The sequence below is a fragment of the Gossypium raimondii genome, chromosome 10, assembly GCF_025698545.1.
Source record: "Gossypium raimondii isolate GPD5lz chromosome 10, ASM2569854v1, whole genome shotgun sequence".
Lineage (NCBI taxonomy): Eukaryota > Viridiplantae > Streptophyta > Magnoliopsida > Malvales > Malvaceae > Gossypium > Gossypium raimondii.
In genome coordinates this window covers 26,095,672-26,121,947 of record NC_068574.1, presented here as the reverse complement: position 1 = coordinate 26,121,947, position 26,276 = coordinate 26,095,672, and the positions used below count along the sequence as shown (strand labels likewise).

The following is a 26,276-nucleotide window of genomic DNA, read 5'->3' as shown; positions in this document are numbered from 1 at the left end:
GCCATATGGTAGGCCATGTCAATTTCACAAATTTGGACCCTAAATTGCAGGAAAACACGATTTTTAAGTTTTTTGGGCATTCTAAGACATATATATGAAAAGAATATGAAGATATGAGTGAGCTGTCATAGAATATTCGAGAAAACTACTCGAAAAACATCATTGAAGTGGATTCTAAAGTAGATTTCTGTCAAGATTGAATACTCCCAGTTGATTTCTTAGGAAGCCATCATGAGTTTCTTTATTTCTTGTGGTTATACTGTATTTTGGTTGTTTTTATTTGCTAACATGAACTAATTTTCTAAATACCTAAGGAGATGAACCTTATGATGGATTTTGTTGTTTGATTTTTATTTTATGCAATAAATTCTTAGATCTTGTTCTCAATTATTTGTGCTTAGTTCTTAGTTTAATATTTCTAGACTATTTATCAATGTTTAATGTGCTTAAATCAGAGGAGGAATAGACCCTGTTTAATAGTAGATCTAGCGTAATTGAGTGGAGTTGCATGCAATCCTAGAAATAGGACGAAATAAATATAACAGGTTAAAGTCAAATCTAATAGGAAAATCCATAGATCGAATTATTGCGATAATAGGAGTTTTAATTAGAAAGAAATTTCAATTAATTAACCTAGAGTCAGTTGCTATTATTTTTGAAACGAAATATTAGAATAAGGGATTTCTGCGGATCAAGATACTAAGTGAAGAAATTGTGTAATTTAGATTGATAATAACAAATGAAATCTAGGTGAATTTTTTCCTGGGTATTGTCTCATTTCTCGGTTGTTTACTCGATTATTTTTCTGATTTTTTTGTCGTGTTCTTTAGTTAATTTAATTAGTTAATTTTAGTTTTTAATCAATTACTCCAATTATTCGGTTGAATAATAAAAAGATAGTAATTACTAGTACTTTTAGTCCTCGTGGGAATGATATCTTTGCTCATCGTAGCTATACTATTAATTGATAGGTGCACTTGCCTTAGTCGGATTTTTAGTTGATTTACGACTGCATCAAGTTGTTGGCGCTATTGTCGGGGATTAAAAATTAGGAAAACTTTATTTCTATTAATTTAGCCATTTTTATTTTTGTTTGTAATTTAATTTTTACATTCTAATTTTTCGTTTGTTTGATTCTGACAGGTTCTTTTGGTTTATGACTAGAGGAAACCCGTCGAAACCGTTAATTTTTAACAGTGAGATTGAAAAGACTACTCGCAGAAATTAGAGAGAAGTTAGAGAAGCAAAGCAAGGTCAACAGGTTTTATTATACAATCAAGAGGAAAAGGATATTACTATGGAGATGAATGATAATCAAAATAATCATTCTGCTCTTTGTACTATGTTTGATTATGCTAAGCCTACTTTGATTGGGGAATCGAGTATCATCAGAACGACTATTGTTGTAAACAATTTTATGTTGAAACTGAACACAGTTTAGATGGTACAACAATATGTTTAATTTGATGGGTTGCAAGATGAAGATTCAAATGCTCATTTGGCTAACTTTGTAGAGATTTATGACACTTTTAAGATTAATGGCGTTTCTGATGATGTCATATGCTTACGGTTGTTCCCATTCTCTTTGAGGAGTAAGGAAAATTAGTGGTTGAATTCACTTCCACAAGGCTCTATCACGACTTGGGATAAGATGACTGATAAGTTTTTATTGAAGTATCCCATTGACTAAAATAGTTAAGTTAATGAAGGATATCTCTTCTTTTTGTCAAATTGATTTGGAAACATTATATGCTGCATGAGAGAGATTTAAGGATCTTTTGAGAAGGTTCCCTCACCATAGGTTACCTTTGTGGTTACAAGTTCAAACCTTTTACAACGGTTTGAATCCCTCGACTAGGCAACTAATTGATGCAGCAGCTGGCAGAACATTGAATAGTAAGACATCTAAGGCACCTCAATAGTTTATTGAAGAGATGACATTGAATAACTATCAGTGGCAAGTCATGAGAATGAAATCAATTAAAGCAACCGGTGTTTTTAATATAGATGCAGTTTCTATGTTAGCAAATCAAGTTGAAGTTCTTGGTAAGAAAATTGATGGTTTGAATTTTTCTAAGCAAGTAAATCTGGAAGTGCAATGTGATGCGAATGGAGCAATGATGATTAATTTAGAATGTTTACACTTCGGTTCTAGCATGGAGCATGAGCAAGTCAATTTTATGGGTAACAATTCTAGATCTCAAAATAACCCATATAACAATAACTATAATGTAGTTTGGAGGAACATCCAAATTTCTCTTAGGGTGGTCAAGGAAATCAAATGTTACAACCCCCTTCTCAGGAGGCAACCCGATTGTTTTTATTTTACTTATTTATTCATTTTAATTTCATGTTATTTAAAAAAAAATTGAAAAACATTAAGAAAAAAATTTGCAAAAATAAAAAAGGGTCTATACAACCTGGAAACACGATTGTGTGCATACTGGAGCTAATTTTTTTAATTTTAATTTAACCCACACGGACACAGAGAGTTACATGGGCTGGAGACATGGCCATTTGAGATACACGGCCTGTCACACGGGTGTGTGAGAAGCGAACAATCATCGCACACAGCCTGACACACGACCATCTATGACACACAACCTGGACACGGGGGTGTGTCTTAAACAGTGTGGATACTGGCATATTTTTATTTTCTTTTCGACACATCACACGGGCTAAGATGACCCAAATGGCTTGGCGACACGGCAGTATGTGGCACACGACCTAGACACACAGACGTGTTTTAGGCTGTGTGAGTCCTTGAACTTATTTATTTGATTTTTGAATTGCCATGTGGGCCAAGAGCAAGTACACGGCTAATGGACACGGTCGTGTGGCCCAACACGAGACTTTAACACTACTGTGTCCCCCTTTAAAATCAGAAACCTTAATTTTTTTTATTTTTTTATTCCTTCATATTCCTCAATTGGCTGTCGTTCCTCACAATCGCCCTAACCCTAGCTGCCGACAAGTTCCCATCATCGCTGTTCTCCCTATTCCCTTTTTTCCCTTTTCTAACTCTTTTCCTAACCTCCTCCTCTTCTTTTTTCTTCTTGTTCGAACTACCCTCAATCTCTCTTATCTTATTTCTCTTTGTAGATCGGCCATCGTTCCTTAAGCCTTCAACATAAACGGAGCTTTTAGCCCAAACGATCCATTTTTCTCTCGTTTTTTCATCCTCGTTGCACACATGGTGGTTCACATTGTTTCCTCCACCATCCATTTCTTTTCCCCCCATTTGGCCACCTTCTCCTCATGCAAGTACCAGCCACAACCCCAACCGTTAACTTGCCGACTATGAACCCCCCATCTCTCCCTACGTCGACCGCACCTACACCACCGTCTACCCCAACCACCATTCGATCATTTCCATTTCTTTTTCTTATTATTTTATTATATATTTATTATATTTAATTGGTTCATTATTTTTATTTATTATTATATTATTATTAGATTTAGTTATTATTTTATTATTATTAGCTTACAAGATAGTAGTAATTATATTGTTATGCTCATCGTTATTCTGCATGTTTGGATTATTATAATTTAGACTTTTATTTATTTATATATTATTGCTTTCGTATTAGTTAAAGTTGTGTTAGTGAATCAGTTATTATTGTGAGATGCATTGCAATTGGTTTATTGTGTTTATATTTTTCTTCTTGCATATGCTTTATTAATCTATTTTGATGCTAAAATAGTTGTTTTGTATCTATTCTTTCAAGTACATTATGACGAATACTAGAGGAAAACCTAAGGTCACGTCCCCACTTCTAAAAAGCAAAAGACACTAGGGTTGACCTCGCCCTCGGCTTCTCCTCCAGTTGCGAGACAACTATGTCTCCAGTCATTCCTGGGTCCATATAAGGACCAACATCAACATTTACATGAGCGACCATTGGGTTTAGGTCATTGCATAGATTGGGAGGCATTACAGGTGATCCACTTAGCTGATAGAGTGCGAGCACTGATTGATACAGTTCATGGGATTAATTTTTCACCATCATCGAGCCTACCTAGTCAGAAATCACACTGGAGTTCTGTTTGACTTTCTCTTTACAGCATGTTATGTCGCAGTGGGATGAGCCGCACACTATTTTCTTTAGTGTCGATGGTATGACGCGTTATTTGAGTGTCTCAGGGTTCAGAGTTGCCCTTGAACCCTATTCCGAGGAGTTCATGAGTACCTTGGAGTTTTTGACATTATCTCAGCACATCTATCTCCCACATTCTCTTTATTGGACTGATATTGCTGTGACTAGAACACTGTACAACCCAAGTCAGTTGAAGGCAACTTCTCTACCTCCAGCACTGCGCTACATTCATGTCATTCTGGTGCACACATTGATCGATCGGAGGGAGAGTATCGAGGTTGTTGGTACATATGACGCATATTTCCTTTGGAGTATGGCGATGTAACGCCCCATCGACTTTGCATATTTTTTTAGCCCTATCTTTTCTCCACTAGTCCGACCGAAGTAGGAAGGGTCCCATCTGTTTGAGCCCTTACATGACTCGACTAGCATAACATTTTGGACTACTGGATATTCCAGAGCAGGTGTCCTCATTTACATTAGTTGGACAGATGATCCCGCAGGGATTATCTATTATGAGTCATATGAGGATAATCGAGCGCTAGCTTGGAGTGGATCCTCGTCGATACACTTTGCCTCATTTGGATCATCAGAATAAGCACGAGGAGTTTCCGGATGATGATCCTCCTAGCCATGTGGACACACCTCGTTCCCCTCTTCCTCCTAGTCACCCTACGGCTGCTCCCGCTATTACACTTGAGGATCTCTCTGAGCGGTTTGACCACTTTGATCAATTCGATAGCATTGAGACGTATTTGCATTAGATTTGCCAGCATCTCCATATCTTTCATCCTGATCATGCTCCTCGCGATCCAGAAACCTCGCACGATGTCGATCACTAACTTGATTTCATTTTTTGCGTTATTTATTTTTATATTCGGTTGTACTTTTATATTTAGTTGTTTTTATTTTATTTGTGAGACTTATTTGCTTTATTTTATTTTTATTTTGAACTTTATATTTTATTAGTTGTTTTTTATTTTATAATCTCTTTATCTTATTTATTTTTGTTTATTCTCTTATTAGTTTGTTTGGAAAAATGTACTTCATTTAGAATCGTCTACAATTCTGGTTTTCACTATTCTGGAGAATCATCCATATTCAAGGCAGTTTCAGTTCTCTCCCTCCCTTATGATATCATGCTTATTCTGTTTATATATGTCTATACATTGTCCTCAATGTACATCTTAAGTGTGGGGAGGTTGTTTATATTTTTATGCAATAAAATCCTTGAATTGTTGTTTGTTTTTAAGTAATGTTCCCACATCTACCATTGAGGTTAATTTTTAATTTAGAGTTTGTATTGATTTTGTTTTAGAATAATTTGTGAATTGTGCGATTTATACTTTAAAACACGAGAGAGTCAAACATGATAAGTTGTTTTTTAGAAATTATTATTTTAGGTTGTCTCCCTGAATTGAAATATTATTTTCAAATTTTAAATTTGCAAGTTTGACATCGAAACCATATTTTTTTTTGAGTTTTTGAGCCTATAAAGCATATATTTATTAGTGCTCATTTTAGTTTTCGTTGTGAGTCTGTCGACTTGATTTGCTATTCTAGAACTTGTTTCGATTATAAATGTCAAGACCACATTATTGATTTGAAATATTGATATGATAGAGGCACTTAGGATTTAACCCACCTAACCTTTAATAATCTTACTTGTTGTATTATCCTTTAGTAAACCCTATTGATCCTAGCACATTTTTTTATTCTAACCCGTAAATATTAACCATAACTCATATATTTGTTGTAAAATTATCCTTTTCATTGACGCTCTTTGTCGAGATTTGTTTTGGTTAGTTACCTGACTATGTTTCATTAATTGTATTGCTAAATTTTACTTTGTTCTATAAAAAACAGAAATAAAATCAAGAAATAAAAAAAAATTGAATTTTTTTTTATTGAGCTTGAATCGTTAGTTTCATATTGTGTTAAAAAACTCATAAATTCATTTAATTCAACAACTAATTTTTTCTAGTTTGGCAACTTATCAACTCGACTCTCGATTATAACCAACTTTTCTGACCTTTTCCATACCCTTAACCTAAGCCCCATTACAACTTGTAAAGACCTCTTGATTGGTGTGCCATCTCATTCAATAGTGGTGGAGATTTGATTTTCAAGCAAGCCTATGGTAATGACATTTCTCGTTTGACTATTGAGTGCATATTACTTGAACCTTAAACACTTCGAGTGAATCTTTAGTGAGGATGTTATTTCTTATTGAGTTTGAATTTCAAGTAATTTTTGAGATAGGGGAGATGCCTAATGTTTTTAAACCTTAAAATTATCTGTTTGGATTGCTTGTGTTAGTCTGTGTCATTTTAGTTTAAATTTTCAATGCATGATTATCTGTAAATTATCCTGAGACATTATCGATGATAATAATAAATTAAGAGAATTTAACTTTATTGTGGGTTAAAAATTTTACTTGAGGATAAGAAAAAGCTTAAGTGTGCGGATATTTGATAAGTGCTAAAAGTAACATGTTTTAATCTCATTCTTAATACATTTTTTGGGTGATTATTCGATGTTAATGGTGAATTTTATACTCCTAATACTTTAAATTCATGTTTTTATACTTAGATGAACACTTAGAGCAAAAAGAGTGAAAAACAAGCGAAAAAAAAGCGAAAATCAGAAAATTGGTCACACGGGCTAACCCTTTCCACATAGCCTGTCCACTTGGCCGTGTGAGCCATACGGGCTGCCATATAGCCATGTGCTAAACTATGTCAATTTCACGAATTTGGACACTAAACTGCGGGAAAATGAGATTTTTAGGTTTTTGGGGCATTCTGAGACATATATATGACAAAAATATGAAGATATGAGTGAGCCGTCATAGAATATTCAAGAAAACAACTTGAAAAACACCATTAAAACATATTTTAAAGTGGATTTTCGTCAAGATTGAATACTCCCAATTGATTTCTTAGGAAGCTATCATGAGTTTCTTTATTTCTTATGGTTATACTGTATTTTGGATGTTTTTATTTGTTAGCATGAACTAATTTTCTAAATACCTAGGGAGATGAAACCTATGATGGATTATGTAGTTTGATTTTTATTTTACGCAATAAGACTTAGATTTTGTTCTCAATTATGTGTGTTTAATTCTTGGTTTAATATTTCTATACTATTAATCCATGTTTGATGTGCTTAAATCAGAGGAGGAATAAACCCTGTTTAAAAGTAGATCTAACGTAATTGAGTGCAGTTGCATGCAATCCTAGAAATAAGACGACATAAATCTACCGGATTAGAGTCAAATCTAATAGGGGAATCCATAGATCGAGTTAATGCGATAATAGAGGTTTTAACTAGAAAGAAATTTCAATTAATCAACTTAGAGTCAGTTGCTCTTATTGTTGAAGAGAGATATTAGCATAATTTAGGGATTTCTACGGATCAAGATACTAAGTGAAGAAATTGTATAATTTAGATCGATAATGACAGATGAGATCTAGGTGAATTCTTTCCTGGGTATTGTTTCATTTCTTGGTTGTTTACTCGATTATTTTCTTGATTTTTTTTGTCTTGTTCCTTAGTTAATTTAATTAGTTAATTTTAGTTTTTAATCAATTACCCCAATTATTCGGTTAAATAATAGAAATAAAATAATAAGTAGTACTTTTAGTCCTCGTGGGAACAATATATTTGCTCCTAGCTATACTATTAATTGATAGGTGCACTTGCCTTAGTCAAATTTTTAGTTGGTTTACGACTTCATCATCAGTCCAACAATAATCAAATAAACAAATAAAAATGCATACTTTTTAAAAAATATATATTTTAAAAATGTATAAATCGGTTGCATACTTTTTTTAAAAAATATTTTAAAAATTTATAAATTGGTTCAACCATTTTAATTACTAGTTTTTGTTTCAGTTTTCAATTTTTTACCGATTCCAAATGGTTCACTCACAGGCCGATCCAATCCCTTTGTTTGGATTGATCCAATTAGTCCAAGCAACCGATCTAATCCAATTCCAACAACAATATTTAAAATTGCATCAGAATGTTGTATTTTAGATGAAAAATGATAACTAATTCATTAAAAGTTAACCATAATAAATGATATGACATCATCATAACATTTTTTGGGTATTTTTCATGTTTGGGATTCAAGGCCATCCTTCCCAATTATTTTATTTCTATGGTTGGAATTCCGTTCTCCCCTTAAGAATGCAATGCAACTATAACATTATAATATAAAAAAATAGGAAAGTAGATAGTAGATCCATTCCCCAAATAATAGAATCATGAAGAAAATAGAAATGACTCAGAAACTCTGAAAATCATACCTTAATGACCAAAACTCTTACACTTGCATGACTCCTTTTCGTGGAGATTCACACTTTGTTCACTGCATGTCTACATTCACATCTTTCAACGAATTTTCCAATGTATGAATACATTCCATTTCAATATCTCACACCATGCCAATGCATAAATTCTCCTTGATTTTGATTCCTAAGTTTTCCCATGTCTCATACTGATTTTTATTTTTTAGGGTTATATTATTTCGGGAATTGATTTTTCCGGTTATTATGTTCTGTTTAAAATTTCATATCAACATTTGGAAGTTATTTTTTCTTCCAAAAAAGCGATGTTGATTTGTGCACCTAATTCAAAATATTACAAATTTCATGCCATGTTATCACGTTATTTTTTAATGGTTCAATTAGCATTTTCATCCAAAACACATTATTTGGATAAAATTTTAAGGATTGAGGGTTAAGATGATAAATAAAAGAGACTTAGGGTCAAAGTAATAAAAGATTAAATATTAGGGCTAATTTTGTCACTATGCCTTTTATTAGGGTTAATATATTATTTGATACGGCTTCGATGTTATATTTGATACTTGAGTTTTTTTTTTTTGTCTCAATTTGATGCTTGAGTTTAACTTCAATGTTTAGTTTGGTACATGATTTTTTTAGAGAAAAAATTGATACATGAGCTTTTCTTTGTCCTAACAAGTACTTAAGTTTCGTTTCAATGTTCAATTTGATACTTGAGTTTTTTCTTTTATCTCAATTAAGTACTTATATTTTTTATTGGTGTACACTTGTTAAATATTTACCAAGCATGTCATTTGGTTTGGACACCAAATTGAACATTGAAGTTAATCTCTAGTAACAAATAATATATTAATCATTTTCAACAAAAGAAACAAAATTGTATTTTTTATGAAGGCTGCATTTAAGATCTAAACAATGAACGAGAATAACGTCATGAAATACACCAACCGAAATAACAAGTTTGCTTTTGAAACACGTTTTCTCTTAGGTTTCAGTTTTTTCTTCTCTTGCCTTTTGCCATTTTGGTTTACTTTATAGTTTCTTTTCCATTTTTTGTTATAGAAAATGAAATCCATTGAGGATAGCGAAGAGGAACCTTGGCAAGGAAGAATTGGGGTATATCTATGTTCCATAGGTTCCATTGTCAGATACATGATCTCTCCCAAGGTTTATTGCCTAAGCAATGACAAAGAAAATGAATACAGGAGTCGCCACCAATCTTTTTTAATGAGGTGTGATCGGGTCTCCTCAAAAAGTGGTTGTTTTTAATAAATGATTTGGTTTTATTAAAACAATGATTTTGATCCACGAAATTTAGAAAAATAGGTTCGGGAGTCGGTTATGTACGAGGAAGGTTAGCACCCTCGTAACGCCCAAAATTGGTACCTAGTTGCTTAATTAGTGTCTTAGTGTCGAAGATTGAAAACTTTGAAGAATTTTAAAAATACGATCCTAAAAAATTTTCGAATAATATGGGTTGGAATTTAGGATTCTCTTGTTCCGAAAGAATATCACATCCAGCACGTTAGGATACGATACTTTAAACTCTCGAAACCAAGATCACCTTATGGTTTCCAAAACCCATACTTTGAAATTTTAAGAGGGTATTTGGCTATTTGGTCAAACGAGAAATAGAAACCCAGCGCGTTAGGGCACGTTTTCTCAAATTTCCAAACGCAAAGTATTGCTTTATTTAGAAAAAAATTTCCTTTTGATGTATGGTGTTAATATGCATAACGGAATAACAAATATAATAATGTAAGTAAAAATAATACGAACAACAAGAAAATTAAGATAAATAAATAAAAGAGACAAATCAATTATATAATAACAAGTAAATAAATGAATAGAATTAAAACGTTTTAAAATAATAAGAGGCACGTAAATAAATAAATAAATAATAATAACAATAAAGAAAATAAATAAAATTATAAAATATAAAAATATATATGTACGTATATATATACAACAAAGTTTGAAATTAAAATAATAAATAATAATATTAATAACAAAATAGTGAATTAATCTAAAATTTAAAAATTATAAAAATATATAAGTAAATAAATAAAATATATGGGAAAACCAAAATATCTTTAATCCGATACATAAATAAAAATAGAAATATATAAATAATAGCAACAATAATAATAGTAATAATAATATTAATTAATTAAAAAATAGCAAGTATAAAGGACTAAATCGAACTAAAAGATAGAAATTTGGGGCGGATTCGAAATAAATAAAAAAGAAATGGACTATATTGAGTGTGCGAATGAAATGGAGGGACCAAAATAGTAAATATCCCGCCCTCCAAAACACATCACTTTGCGTGGGACTAAAATGAAACAGAATTAAAACTATGCGGCTAAATTAAAATAAAAGAAAAGAAAGAAAAAAGGACCAAATCGCAACACGTTGCAAAAACGGAAGGACCGCGCACGCAAATAGCCCAAAAGTCGAAAACGCGCGGATCATCTGGCGGGTCCGGTCTCATGCGCGGGTTGAGGGGCTAAACGACGTCGTTTTGGGCATTTGAGGCGAGTCCCAAAACGACGTCGTTTTGGGGGCCTATAAAACTCAATTTTTTGACAAAAAACTTCATTCTTTTCCTTCTAAAAAAAACAAAAAAAATGCTCTCCCCTCTTCTTTCTTAGCCTGATTCGACGAAGGCTCGTGGCCGGGACCATGGCATGGCGGCCACGGCTGTTTACAGCACTTAGCAATCCACAGCGTGAGAAAATTTGAAAATGTACCTTTTTTTACTCTATATTTATGTGTATATATATATAAAAACATAAATGTATAAAAAAGGAGTTCGAAAAGAAAATAAATAATAATAATAATAATAACCTTTGGGTTTTCTTTTTTTTCAAATCTGTTTCGTTGCTTGCTTCTTTATTTTTGTTTTTTTGATGCTTGAATCTCTACTTTTTTTATTTCTCCAAGAAATTTTTTTTACAGTGGTTTATCATGGCTTTTATAGCCATTTTTACAAAGGTTTTTTTAATCTATTTTATTTTTGCTGTCACTTCCATTGCAGGCACAAGTGGGCAAGGGAGCGGCGGAGCAGGTGGTGGTAGAGCTAGGGCGGCGGCAGTTGGGTCTGAATACCCTAGGTGCGGCGCACCTAGGGTTAGGTTTTTCCTTCTCTCTTTTTTTTGTTTGTTTTGGGCTGCTGGAAATGAGTTTGGGTAATTGGGCTTGTATTTGGGCTGTTTGGGTTTAGTTATTTTTGGGTCTGAATTGTAATTGGGTTAATTGGGCCTCGGGTCAAAATTGGGCCATTACACCAACAATTAAACTTGTCCCAACTATTTGTCTGGGCTACTTCAGATCTTATTTGTTTTAAATTTATATATTTATTTATATCAAGTCTTTTATTGAGTTTATATCATTAAACACTAATTCAGTAGTAAAATTATTAAATTTTATATGATTTATGAGAGTATTTTTATCTTTTATAGTTAATAAATTAATAAAAATTTTAATTCTAATAAGATTTTAACTTAAAATACAATATATAATAAATATTTAATTTTATTGATTGATTTATGGATATATACTGAAAAAAATTTAAATTTGGTCATCTATGCTTTTTTTTTTTGAAATTTACCGATACATGTTTTTTTTAATAGAGAAAATGAAATTGTTGTTTTTGGCCATCTATGTTGTCTTCACTGAAAACGTGTCATACAGGGCGCGCTTTCAATAACGTTAGCTTAAAACGTGCCCTATAAGATGCGTTTTAACTAAAATTGATAGCTTAGCTCCTTTGGTTAAATGGATAAATGTTAGTGCTTTTGTCCTTGAGTTTCGGGTTTGATTCTTCTCTTTCACATTTGTATTTTTTATTTAATGTTGTTTCAATCTTTTTTTAATTAATATTTTTAACATGTTAGTTCTTTTGGTTACATGGTTAGATAATTGCAATTTAGTCTTTGAGTCTCGTGTTTAATTCTTCTTATAAATATTTTAATATGTATTTTTATTCCATGTTGTTTTAAGTTTTGAATTAATGTTTATAATTAACAAATATATTGTTTTCAATTTTTTATTTTTAATTAATAACTCTCTTATTTATAAAATCAAATAATTATTGCAAATATCATTATTTTTAGTAAATATAATTTTATGTATAATATTTAATTTTCAATCCATATTATAACTCACCATACCCACAATATAGGTGAAGAAAATAAATATTTGACATATAAATATTATATATAAACAAAATATATCAAAAGAATTAGTTGATGTTTTTAAAAATAATTACATATTTATTATTTTATTTTATAAATAAAATATTTATTAATTAAAAATAAAAAATTAAACAAATGAAATAAAAATATAATAAAAAGCTTATAAGAGAATTGAACACAGGATTAAGGACAAAATGAAGCTTAAAACAACATGAAATAGAAAATACAAATGTGAATAGGAAATAAATTGAACTTGGGGACTCAAGGATAAAAATACTAACATTTAACCATTTGACCAAAAGGCCTAAGTTGTTAGTTTTAGTGAAAACACTACCTATAAAATGTGTTTTCATTTTTTCTCTAAAAAATAACATATCTATTAAAAAAAAAACAGCATAGACGACCAAATTTAATTGTTTTTCACTATATATCCATAAAACAACCTAATTTTATCATTATTATTGATTTTTATATAAATTTTAATTTTACTCACACATATATTTAGTATTTTTAATTTGTGAAAATATATAAATTTTAGATAGATTTGAAGGAATTTAGAGAAATAAAATTTTAGAAGTGTGAGTGGACCCGGTCATTGACGCAACAAGGACGACAGCAGCGAAAAAAACAGGCAGGGTTAGTGTGAGGAAAAACAGGCGGCGGCCTTCACCGGTTGATGCCTGGCCCACAGGTTTTGTGGGGAAGCGCCCAATTCGGAAATTCCATGTTGATGTCCTTTCCTTCACTTGTAATTAAGTTGAAGGAATATATTAACATATGTGAATTTCATGATGTAATAATAAAATTAAATTTACTATTACTATACAAAATCAACTTGGAAACTCTAGTCAAAGGTCACTTCCCCTTAATCTATCTACTCGTTTCAAAACTCCTTTGATTGCCAAATCAAATGCATCATCTTCAACACTCTCCACTCCAGACCGTCGATCCCCATAAATAATCCTCGGAATCAATCTTATGACCTCTTCTCTCATCGACGCTACTTCATCCTTGGAGACTGTAACCAATTTCTCCTCGATTCTAACTTTTCCAAGTTTCAAATCTGTCGCCGATATAAACACAGAATAGTTGGAGTAATTCTTGGGCAAATACCATAAATATTGTGTGTAAGCACTCCCTGGATGGAAGAACACTGGGATACAACCAGCTAAAATGGAATCAAATGTTGATCTTCTCGTTAATGAATCCCCTGGTGGTTGTAAACAGAAGATTGAGCTTCGAAACAAGTTCATCAACTTCAAAGGATCATCACATTCATGTCCCACTGAGTTACAGTCAAGTAATTTGCAGAGCTTGTTTGAAGATTGGCAATGGCGGATGATTTCCTTCCTTGTTGAATTCTTTTGTCGGTTCCTTGAGGCACCTGCGAAAGAGAATAAGTAGGGCCTGTTTTGGGTTCTCATCAGATTCTGCCATTGAAGAACTTGATCATCACTTGAAGGGTGGAAGCTAGTCGGGTATGGAACAGCTATGTCGTTTTCCCAAGGACCTGATTCGATTGTTAACATCGACAAGTTCTTAGATTCCGGTAAGAATCTGAAGTTGCTTCCCCAGTCGGATTTCCTGTCGGATTTTCTCCTGAAATCACGAGCAATCCTGCTGGAAACCAAGAAATGATCTTTACCCCACATCGTTTTCCATTGGGGTTTTTGTTTAAGCCAATTAATCAAATCGAAACCCGAAGAATCTCTCATGGAAGTATTGAAACCCCATAGATAGCGACGAAGATCCAAACCAGCATAATACGGGACGAAAATGGCCGAAGCAACGAGTGAATCATTAGTTAAACACTTGTATTTCTTCATCCTGTCATGGAAAATAACTTCTAACATAAATTGATTCGTCCAAAACCAATTGCTGTTCCATAAACCCGAAGCCTCAGAGCTTATAATCCGAGGACCAAAACCAGAATTTTGTACATATTCACACATACTGGTTTTATCAATGGACCTTGTAAGAACCTGACAGTTGGTGAGCAAATCTTGATTGAATCGCATGGGAAGATCATGAATATAAATATATCGACCCAAGCAAGAATCTTGACTTGAACTTTCACCAACTAAACTATGAATCTTCTTCTTTGAGTGGTGGTGAGATGAAGGTCGAGCATCGATTGAAAAGAAAAACAGGTGACGAAGAAAGATTAATAAAACAATGGAAAACATAAGAAGAAAGCACAAATATTTGCTGCAATTTATTCTCCTGGATTGATTCCTCCATTTGTTTTTGAGGGGTTTGGCAACACAAAACTCACTTATCAGTGCATGGAATTTCATAGCAGCCAAGGGAATCAAGAAATCAAAGAAAAAGAATGATATAAGATAAAGCAATAATCTACTAAGAACCAATGGCAGCCAAGTTGAAGGGGACAGGTATAACGTGTGATGGAATCGTGTTTTACAAGTTGCAAGAGAGTTGAGTGAAGTTTGATTCGAAATTCATTTCCAGTTCAATTATTACTTTTGAGTTCAAGTCTAAGTTAAGATAAAAGTTGGGCTTACAAATAATTTCTTATTTTTAGAAAGAAAAAAAAAGAAAATCTAGGGGGATATATATAATTCATTAAAAAAGTAATTTATGATGTGGGTAGTTGAGGGGTTCACAAATCAACCAAGAAAATTATTTGGGGATGTCTAATCGGACAAGAAAGGAAAATAGATTGATAAAGACAGAGGACCGATCGCAGCAATTGCTACTTTTCATGTGATTCATTATTCACAAGAAAGGAAAATAACAAGTTTAGTATACTTAAAAGATTTTTATTAAATAAAAATAATATCTATATATTTTAATTTTCTTTAAATAATATTTAATATTGACAAGTATATGAATTAAATATTTAATAATAAAGTTAATATTTGATTCTACTTTTTTTATTTTACAAATAAATTTAAAAATTGACATGTATATCTTTGTTTTAGATATTTATTTTTAACATTTTACTATACCCTTATATGGTATACTAAGCAACTCTTTAACCATATTTGTAGAACCTAAAACTTACATTGGTAGTATACCAAATATTTTTTATTTAATAATAATGTTTTCAATCATCTTTATTATGGGTTAGTATTTTGTCCACTACTAATAACCTTTTTTAATTCCACAAGTAAAATTTAATACAAGACAATGTCTAGTTTAATTTATTTTATCAAAATCAATTGTAGACATACATTTGAAAAATAACTTGCAATATTGTGAAAATGTAGGATTTACAAAAAAAAAATTCTCATTACATTGTAGGATTTACAAAATTTTTATACTAAATATTGATTTAATAAAAAACATTTCAAAAATATTTATAACAAAAGAAAAATATAAATATGTACTTTGATAAAATGAATTTAAATCCTAGACCAGAGAATAAGAGATATGTTATGTTTTTGTTTTTACGATAAGGAAAAGTTAATATCCTAAAACACAAATAAAGGTAAGGGAAATTATTTAGTTGGTTACACAATTTTTAGAATATTTTTATTTTTGTTATTCTAAGCGTTAAATTTTAATGGTGGTTAATTGTACATACCACATTATATTTATACTTTCATTTTAGTCACTTAGAAAATATTTTTTAAAGTATTGGTTGAGGTAAAACAATTAAGGATTAAAGTGAAAAAACAGTAGAAACTAAAATAATACACAAAATTTGTCAAATTGTATTTGTTTATCCCATTTTGAAAAGCATTACAATTAATTAAATTAATTGTTTGTTCTTCGTTTAGGTAAAAATTAATAATAAAAAAACTATGAGTTTTGTTTGGCATGGAAGATAAAATTAATTATATTAATTAATTGCAAAGATTTTTCTTTGCTTTTAGCTTAGCATTGAAGATTCAAGATCTTATAAACAAAAGAAATTTGTGTTTTATAGAAAATTATTAAAAATGAGTTATTTGAGTTTCTTTTAATTTGAAAAATAAAATAAAATTTAAACTTTTAGGAGGAGATTAAATTGATTAATTTCAATATTATAGTAATAAATTAGTTGACATTATCAAGGGATACAATTTTTCAATAAGTTATTTAATTGATTTTGATGTTTTAAAATTTAAAATTTTAATCTTGAAAAAAATTAGAACTTCTAGAAATGGGGTAAATAAGTACAATTTGACAGTTTTTAATACATTATTTTAGTTTCTACCGTTTTTCACTTGAATCACTAATGCTTTTTACCCCGATCAATAAGTAAAAAAAATATTTTTCGGGTGACCAATATGAAAGTGTAAACATGATGCGGCATGTATAGTTAACCATCATTTGAGATTTAATGCTTGGGTGACTAAAATGAAAGCACCTTAAAAGTTAGGTGACGAAATTGCAATGATTTTATTTTAGATGGCCAAAATGAAAGCACACTAAAAGTTTGGTGGCTAACTAGGAAGTTTACCCTAAAAGAAAGGTTATTTTTATCTTAACAGCCCTTTTTTACTTTTCATCTACATGGGAAAGTTACTTTCTTACAATTATCAATGAAATCACTTTCCATAACTTGTGAGAAAGTAATTCCTATTGTCGGGATCGAGTTATAGAATGCTATGGTACGAAACAGAATAGTTACAAATAATTTATGATCAAAATTCAATAACTTTTATCAAATTAATCATTTACTACAATTTAAAACTTTTTCAAGTCTCGTACAAGCTGAGCTCTAGAGTTAACTCGGGAACAAGCAAGAACCAACTTGTAACATTTTCAAAAGATAAGGACATTCATGCAAAACAGGGGACACAAGGCCGTAACTCTCTAAGGCCGTATGGCACAAAAATAGCCATGTCCTTCAGTAGTCACACAACCATGTGGCTGGCCCGTGTAACAATCGGGAGCCGTGCGACCCTAAAAATTCCTTTTTACCAGAAGTTACACGATTGTTCCACCAACCTGTATCTGTCATATGGTCATATGACCAGCTCGTGTGATGTAAAAATAGGTCATTTTGATCTAGCTTCCAAATCACTTAAACTTCTAACATAATGGTGCATACATGCACACTTAAACCTGTACCATACCAGACCAAAACATGTGCCAAAGTATTCATTCATCTATGCAAAAGAACTTTCATGCCATTATCAACAATTAGACATTAAAACATCACTTATCACATTATGAACTTTCAAGCATTCAAATAAGAATTGCAAACCAAATTCAACATCTCATTCAACTATATCACATCCAAACATTTACCATTTATGCATTTCAATTATGGCTCATCACAATACCATACACTTGAGTACCAAAGCCTTCCATTAAGCAGCATTCCATATGCTAATATACCTAGGTTACCATCACATTTTCATAACCGGATAAATATGCCATTTCAAACATATTAACTCAATCTTTACACAATCAAATTTTACCATTCAAATGCTTCAAGAATAACTTGCCAATACAAATTCTTTTAAAACATCATACTCAAACATCCAAAATCAATATCATACTTGACTCAAACTCAAGAGCATCAACAGTAAACATAAGTACAAAACTAGTCCTATTTACATGCCACATAACCGTATTCAGAATGTTTAAAAGACTACCGAATCAGAGGCTTGATAGTGTGTGCAACGAGTTGATCCGTTTTAGGAATTATGCCAATATTGTAGTAAACATGTAATTATTTTTTTATGTATTTGAATGATGAATAAATAAATAAAGTTAATTTCACATTTCAATATTATGTCTTTAGTAATGATCTGATAGTAAGGGGTGTCGTAAAATGTAGTTTCGGGACTCTGTTTTCATAAGTCGGACTCGTAAATATTTAATTTTTGGAATAGTGAATTTTTCGAAATTAGGAGTTATTAAGGTACAGGGACTAAATCGCGTAAGGGCTAAAAGTTGAATTATAAATGGAAAGAAATAGAAGGGACTAAAGTAGCAAATTTACCATTTATTAAAATGGTGGGAGGTGGCCGATTATGGTTTAATGAATTTTCATGTGTATATGTTATATATTAAAGTAACTTTAATAATAATGATAATAATAATAAAGATAATAAAATGAAAACATAATAAAGAAAGTGGAAAGAAAGATGAAACAATTGCATGCAAATTAAAGAAAATAAAAGAAACAAAGAAACAAAGTGGCCGACGGCACCAAGGGTTCCAAACATTTACATTTCAATTGGTTAGTCAATTTAGTCCCCTTTTCTTGTAATTTTTATATTTTTGGAATTCGGTACTTAGGGCTACCCGACCCATATTGTAATTTTTAGTATTGTTCAAGATTTTAGATGTTGACATTGTTGAATATTTTAAGTATTAGGGATTAAATAGATAGGTTTTTAAGTTAGAAATGTAAAAGAACTAAATTGTGGAATTAATTGTTGATTTTGAACAATAGGGACTACATTGTAAAAAATAAAAATTAAGGGGTCGAATTGGAAAAGAGGAAGCTAAATGTGGTCTAGAGTGAAATTAGTATAAAAATATGAAGTTAATTGTGAAGGTTAAAATTAGTCTCGATTTAGGGACTAAATTGAAGAATAAGCAAAAATAGTGTGAAAATTAAAAATTAAGGTGAAATTGAAATGTGTAATATTAATGTGATTTAATTGTTTTATTCCGTAGCTAACGTCATACTGGAATCCTCAAGTAAAAAGGGGAAGGATAAAATTGACGTCGAATAGCTCGAAAATCATGGTTTGTGTTTCTATAATCTGAATTAAATAGTAGATTCTTGCATATAAAATTATTTGCATATGGTAAGCATTTGAGGTGAGTACTTTGGTACTTGGGAATTGAATTAAATTCATAATTGAAATGAAATGGATTGATTTTGTATATTATGAAATATATTGATTATGAATATATGTGTATTGAGAAAAATGTGATTATTATCAAATTGAATATATGCTTATATGTGATGATATATATTCATGAAATTGAGACATTGGTTGTATTGAAAAGTGAAATGAACCCCTATTAACTGTATCGGGCTGAGTCGGATATAGATGACATGCCATAAGATAGGAAGAGTTCACGGATTACTTCAACCTCGAGTCGATGAGGCACTGGGTGCCAGTTTGTTTCGGTTTAACCAATTAGATGTTAAATGTCAATTTATATAGCGTTGGGCGCAATTATTACTTCAGATTTATCCGATAAGGCACTGGGTGCCAAACTGGTGTGTTGGTTGGATCCGTGTATCTATCTGAGTTCGTGTCATGTTAATAAGGAAAAGTAAAATAATAATTTATGTGACTGATATTGAAATGTTAAGGATGAGAAATGAATATGAGATGAGAAAATATTGAACTGACAAATATGAGAATTGATTATGACATGAGAAATAAGATATGAGATGATGAATTGAGATGTGAAACTTGAATGAATTCAAGTATTGATCAAAGATATGAATCATACCGTTGCATGAGTTGATGAATTGAGATGTGAAACTTGAATGAATTCAAGTATTGATCGAAGATATGAATCATGCCATTGCATGAGATGATGTATTCAAATGTTAAATGAGATGTCATTGATATATATTTGTATATTTGAACATGTGAAAATCATAGTAGATGTGAATAAGGAATGAGCAAAAATTATACTATTGAATTGAAACACATGAACATAGGTTACTTGTTGCATTTTTCATTTCAAATACTTATATCAAGTTTATTTTATTCGGATTATAGAAATACCACTGAGTTTTACTCAGCATGCGGTTTTGTTTTTTATGCACAAGCTAGGTACTGTTCGAATTATTGCCTACTCAGCATCAAATCACAAATCCCGAGCTCAAGTGTGGTGATAATTCATTTTGTAATGGCATGTACCTAGGGAGTCTTTTGTTGGTATTTTTTTTTATAAAATGTTGTTAACTTAGTTGCTAGTGAAATGATGGTTAGATGTGTATATGGTTGTGGTTGAGGCTATGTTGGTATGTTAGCCTAGATTATATTTTGGTATGTAATAGTTTAAAGTTTGGTAGCTTACCATAATGCTTAGTATGTGCTTAGCTTCATATCTGGTAACTTTAGAAGTTGAAAGTTAGTTCAAATATGGTAAATGTGATATAAATGAAAGTCTTGAATATTTGATGTGTTGTTGATGTATTTGAACATATAAAATGTGGTACCAATGAGGTACATTGGTTAGGCATATTAGGTGATGAATTTGGTGTATCTTGGGCATGTTTAATCATGTTTTCAATAGGTTAAATGATTGGTAATTGAGTTGCTTAGTGCCAAAGTAAGTAGGAAATGATAAACTTGAATTTTAAGGTACTTTCGGGTGCACACGGCTTGGCCACACGGGCGTGTGTCACGCACGGGCAACACACATGGGCGTATGACCCAAGTCAAAGAGTTACACGGCCTGAGACACGGGCATGTGTCTCAGCCGCGTAAGGCACACGGCCTGGCCACACGAGAGTGTGAGGAAAAATTTTTGTAATTATTTCTTAAACTTCCAAAATTATTTCAACTTAGTCCCTGCCTATTTGTAAACTACTTTTAGGGTCCTGTAGACTCGTAATAGGGGCTGAAGAGTAAATTTTTCTCTGAATTAGGATGGATTAGCAAACCTAAATTAAGTGCATTCCACTAACATCATTGAAGATAAATTAAAAAGATAATCGTAGACGGAGTATGGACTAATACTCTAATGCTAATAATTGGAATAGTCTTGTATGTATTTGAATTCTGGCATTCAAGAAGGGATAAATAGTGATAAGAGTGTAGACAGTGGAAGACTAAGTTTAACAATGTATAAATAGTGATAAGAGTGTAGAAAGTGTAAGACCAAGTTTATCATTGCCTCGTATGAATCATTATTCGATTGTATAATATTCTAGTATGATATGATCTGATTGTTTGTGACCTGCACCTGTATATTATATTGTTATTGGTTAGTATATACATGTGTAATTATGATTGATTAATTGTATGACGTGTTAGTAATGCCCGTAACCCTAATCCGACTACAGAGAGGGGTTAAGGGTGTTACATCTTTTGTGTTTCTCTCTTTCATGTTTTGCATGCATAGAAAAATTGTGACAAGTAACTATTAGCTTATTGATTGTCTAAGTTCAAACTAATGATAAGTGGCACTGTAAGAATGTTCACATTGCAATAAAGACAACTTACTTCAGTAGATAATCTAAATGAGTTTGAGATCCCGTAAAAAGAATCAAAGTGGGCATTTGATTCAAATGCTTAGAAGGATTATTATGTCGTCTACAATTCCAATTGGGAAGATGGTTAGTGTTGGCTATCAGAATAGTTGACTCTAAGGGTAGATATATAGATGTATTGATTGAAGAATGATACATTGGACTAGACTTAAGATGAATCAATTTTGAATCCGTTTGTGAATTAATTCACTTGTGATGTTCACGGTGTGATTTACCTAAATCCTGAGTTAGTCACAGACCATGCATATGTAACTCATGTGCTTTGATATAAGTGGAGGCTTATGCTCTAAAGATGATCGATCATATAGTCGGTATGTTGGGTACATGACTTGTGTATGACATGGCTTTACTAGCAACAATGGAATTCATAGCTCGATTAAAGAGTTAACAATATCCTCTTATTGACATTGTGTGGATTGATAAATATGGAACGTGACCACTGGTTGCTTGTTCTCGAATGAGCAATTTATCATAGTCATTTGTTGACACTGATCATATTAATCATTAAGAGGACACAATAGTGACAATGAGATAAAATAGAATTGTATTGAGTGAATGAATTTAACTCAAAGGAATCAAGGATATCATATGAGGGTAACACACACATGATAAGGTCATTGGAGAAAGCAATTGGATGAATTGCTTTCGTAAAGAGTATAAAATAAAGAGTTTTCAATCATGATACTTCTTGTGGACTGACTCCATGATTAAGTAAATTGTGAATTATCGGAATGATGCTTTTGAACATAATTGAAATTACCAAAGCCTAATTGTATATGTCTGATTGGTCCCTCCACTAGCTCAATAAAAGCTCAATTAGACTACATTTGAACTAGAAGAAAATTCTACGACTTTGAAAATAATTTAATTGAGTCGATTTATTCGATGTGGAATTAAATTCGGCAGTCTTGAGAATTGTTCGACTAGAAAATTTAATTAAATAATTTTCTTGAAAAATTAATTTGAAAAATATAAGTGATTTTTCGGAAAATTAAATTAATAAAATTATTTGAAATTAATATGATATTTTTGGAAATTAATTTTCAAGTTAGACAATTGGCCCAATGGGCAATTGAACTTGAAAATTGGACCTGAGATCGAAAATTGGGCCCGAGAATCCAAAATTGAGATTGAGATCCAAAAATTGGTCGAATTGGGCTTGGTATGTGAAATCAAGCCGATGGTCCAACCGATGGCTGGATCGGACTGATCGGGCTGTCACTAGGCCCGAACCAGCTTAGGGTGCCGTGACGGTGTCGCATTTGCGATCGCACCACCGGCACAACTGGTCTTGCGATTGAGAGACAATGACATTCAATGGTCGGCAAGTGGTTCTTCGATGGTTGAGCAGTGGAATAATTACATTTCTACTAGGACTCTACCAGATAATTTGATTTCAAATTATCTATTCCAAAATTAATATTATTTTAATAAATTTAATATTAAATTAAATTTAATACTTATCTTTATAGTATTTTATTAATTTAATATTAAAGTGATGATCTTAATATTAAACTTAATTTAATATTTATATTGTAGATAAATATTCTATTAATTTAATAGATTTAATATTAAATTTAATCTAATATTTATCTTGATAAATATTATATTAATTTAATATTAAAGTGATTAAGTTTAATCATAGTTGAACTCTTCAAACTATCTTTATATAAAGAGAGTTATGAATCATTATTTTACACACACTTGAATTTCAAGAGAAAGTTGTAAAGAGAAAATTCTCTGAAGAAATTATTTCAGAAGATATCTAGAGATATTTTTCTTATTTACAACTTGACCTAAAAGTCTAAAAAAATTGCAAAATTACGCCACTGGAAATTTTTGTAAATTTTTTTTGATTCGAAGCGAGCCCACACCCGGTAAACGTGAACTTGAGGATAATGGAGAAAACTACTCGGTCGAAGCGTTCACCCTAGACAAATCGAAAGGTAAAATTTTGATTAAGTGTTTATTACTTTAGATATCACAACCAAGTTCTTATTTTTGGAAAAAAAATTAAAACTCTGATTTTTCCTCAAATCTATTTTCTATTGCATTTTCCAAACCCGATGTTCCTACAATTAGTATCATGAGCTAGGTTGTGCTCTATCTATGAATATAAACAAATAATCAAAATAGATTTCTCTTATTGAATGATTTGATTACATAGAAAGTGGTATTCTTTAGATCTTATGTATGTTTTGAGTTATATATGAGAATAGATGCGATATTATATATTTTTTATATAACTTTTATTTTTTTGTCAAGGTTGTGGTTCTTAGGAAATAGATCGCGGACTATCATCTCCACGTAGAATTTTTTTTAAATTCATAGAATTCTTGTGAGCCGAAAACGAACATAGAACATAAATGTAATTTTTCCAAAAGAAGTCCATGATGATGAGAAGATGGAGCGATGGCAGTTGAAGACCCAAGGAATTCTTTCTGGTGAAAAATTGTGTAATTTTTTGTTTTTCATTTATTTTCTAGAAATAGAACCATGTAAACCTTGGCTAACAATTTTATTTTAATTACCCATCTCCTTATATTTATGTTTTTATAATTTTTTATAATATTTATATTATTTTATATTATAATTTTGATATACATGTATCAGATGATCCATAGTTGAACGATTAAATAATAAGTGTGGTGATGAGAAAAGACATGCATTATATTGTTCCATTCACTTTTTTAGGTTATTCGATTGCTAAGAGAAGTGTGGTAATGAGAAAGTGCTGTCTAGGATTGACTTTGCCAAGAAAAGACTTGGTTTTGAAGTGGTCAAATATGACTCACATTCCTTTCTTGGGACCCTACCTGGTGCATGGTTCACATTCACTTCTTCGATTTTTCCCTTAAAAGAAAAACTCTGGAGAATAATAATTATTTATTTTATGATTGATTGATTCTTATGAATAAATGATTTTGAATATTATAAAATTGACATAGCATGTCATGCATATATTGGAAACATGTCATGTAGATTAAGTAAGAATGTCACTAGGACTATTGTATGATCATTCTTGAAATCTAGGATAAAAACCTTGCATGTTTTTTAAAATGTTGAGTGGAAAAATGTCCTTGAACAATACCTACGGCCCCTATTGATGGCCCTTAAGTGATAGCATGATAAAATTTTAAGTCGATTCCTACCCTGGCTATACCCCAAGGTAAACTTTATCATGTGGGTTCGTTGGATGAAATTTCCTTTTAATGACAACTAGTCATACATGACTCTCAGTGAGATTGTCCCGAGATGACTCACAAATGAAAGCATGTTCATGATGGCTATTGAGTCAATGGTTACACACTCAAGATCGTCTCTTATTAAATAGTTCCCCAAAAAACCATATTTAAGCTAGAGATGATGGTTAAACGTTAAATGATCGTTGATTCGTGTGGAGTCTTGAGAATCAAGATTCACGAATTGATTGGATGTAATTCATGTTCTTACTAGTTAATCATGGGACCCCAAGGCGACATGGTTGATGGGTGTGAGAATGATCGTAGCAACGGAAAACTGTTTTTCAAGATTTTGATACAAGGCACATGCATTCTTTCTGAGAATGGTTGTTGGATGTAATCCATGTTCTTGATATGTTGCTAAAATGAAAATATTTGCTTAATACAAATATAGTAATTAGTGAATTTTTATTGTTTTTAGTTCAAATATGTCTCCTACTCCTCTTATTAGCATTCTTATTGAGAATAAATTGAATGTTTAATAACAAATTTGGTCACCAACGTTTGCATGTTTTGTCAAAATGGCCCTAATTGTATTTTTGAGGCCATCAACCATTGTTCTTTTTTTTTTCAATCTTCTTTTTCTAACAGATTTAATGAAAGTAACATTAAAAAAATTAATGGCGATGATGTTGAATTTCATATGTGAAATATTTTTAATGAGATGTAATTTATTACTTAGACAACCCAATAAGATAATTTCATGTGGAAAATAATAAAATAAATAATACATTAAATTAAAAATAAATCTTAATTTAAATGAAATAAACGTAATTATTTAAAAAGAATTAACTTAGTAGAAAAACTTCTCAGTAGACAAACGTATGAAAGATTGAAACCTTTTGAAAAAAAATTGAAACCTTGAATTTATTCAATTAATCTGTTAGAAAAAGCATATTGAAAAAAAGAACAAAGGTTGATGGCCAAAAAAGGCTAAAAAATACAATTAGGGCCATTTTGGCAAAACATGCAAACGTTAGTGGCCAAATTTATCATTAAGCCTAAATTGAATGGGGATAACTTTCGAGAATGAGAACGAAACTTGCTGAGAGTTTTTCACTATGAGAAACACAATTCGCCTTTGATAAATCTTGCCCACCTGAAGCTCAGCCCAGAGCGAGAAATTGCTAGAGAGATTCTACCTCGATTGCTTGATGTTACATGTTAGTGAGCATGAGTAGTGTTGTAACACCCCAAAATAGGGCTTAGGAGTTTTAGGGGCATTTTAAGAATTTCAGCCTTAAAGTGTCCAGAATTTTGCGACATGATAT

The 26,276-nt window shown here is 31.4% G+C and overlaps 1 protein-coding gene and 1 non-coding gene across 2 annotated transcripts; both read right to left on the bottom strand.

Annotated features, from left to right (window-relative positions):
* Positions 1-1,697: 1,697 nt before the first annotated feature.
* LOC128034295 (small nucleolar RNA R71) lies at positions 1,698-1,804 on the bottom strand. The gene has a single exon (XR_008190425.1). It is a non-coding gene; the product is annotated as a small nucleolar RNA R71 (small nucleolar RNA).
* Positions 1,805-13,329: 11,525 nt separating this feature from the next.
* Positions 13,330-15,029, bottom strand: LOC105778253 (probable xyloglucan galactosyltransferase GT14). Its single transcript, XM_012601919.2, has one exon. The coding sequence runs from the start codon at positions 14,904-14,906 to the stop codon at positions 13,458-13,460; it is 1,449 nt and encodes a 482-aa protein (XP_012457373.1). The 5' UTR covers positions 14,907-15,029; the 3' UTR covers positions 13,330-13,457.
* Positions 15,030-26,276: the final 11,247 nt, after the last annotated feature.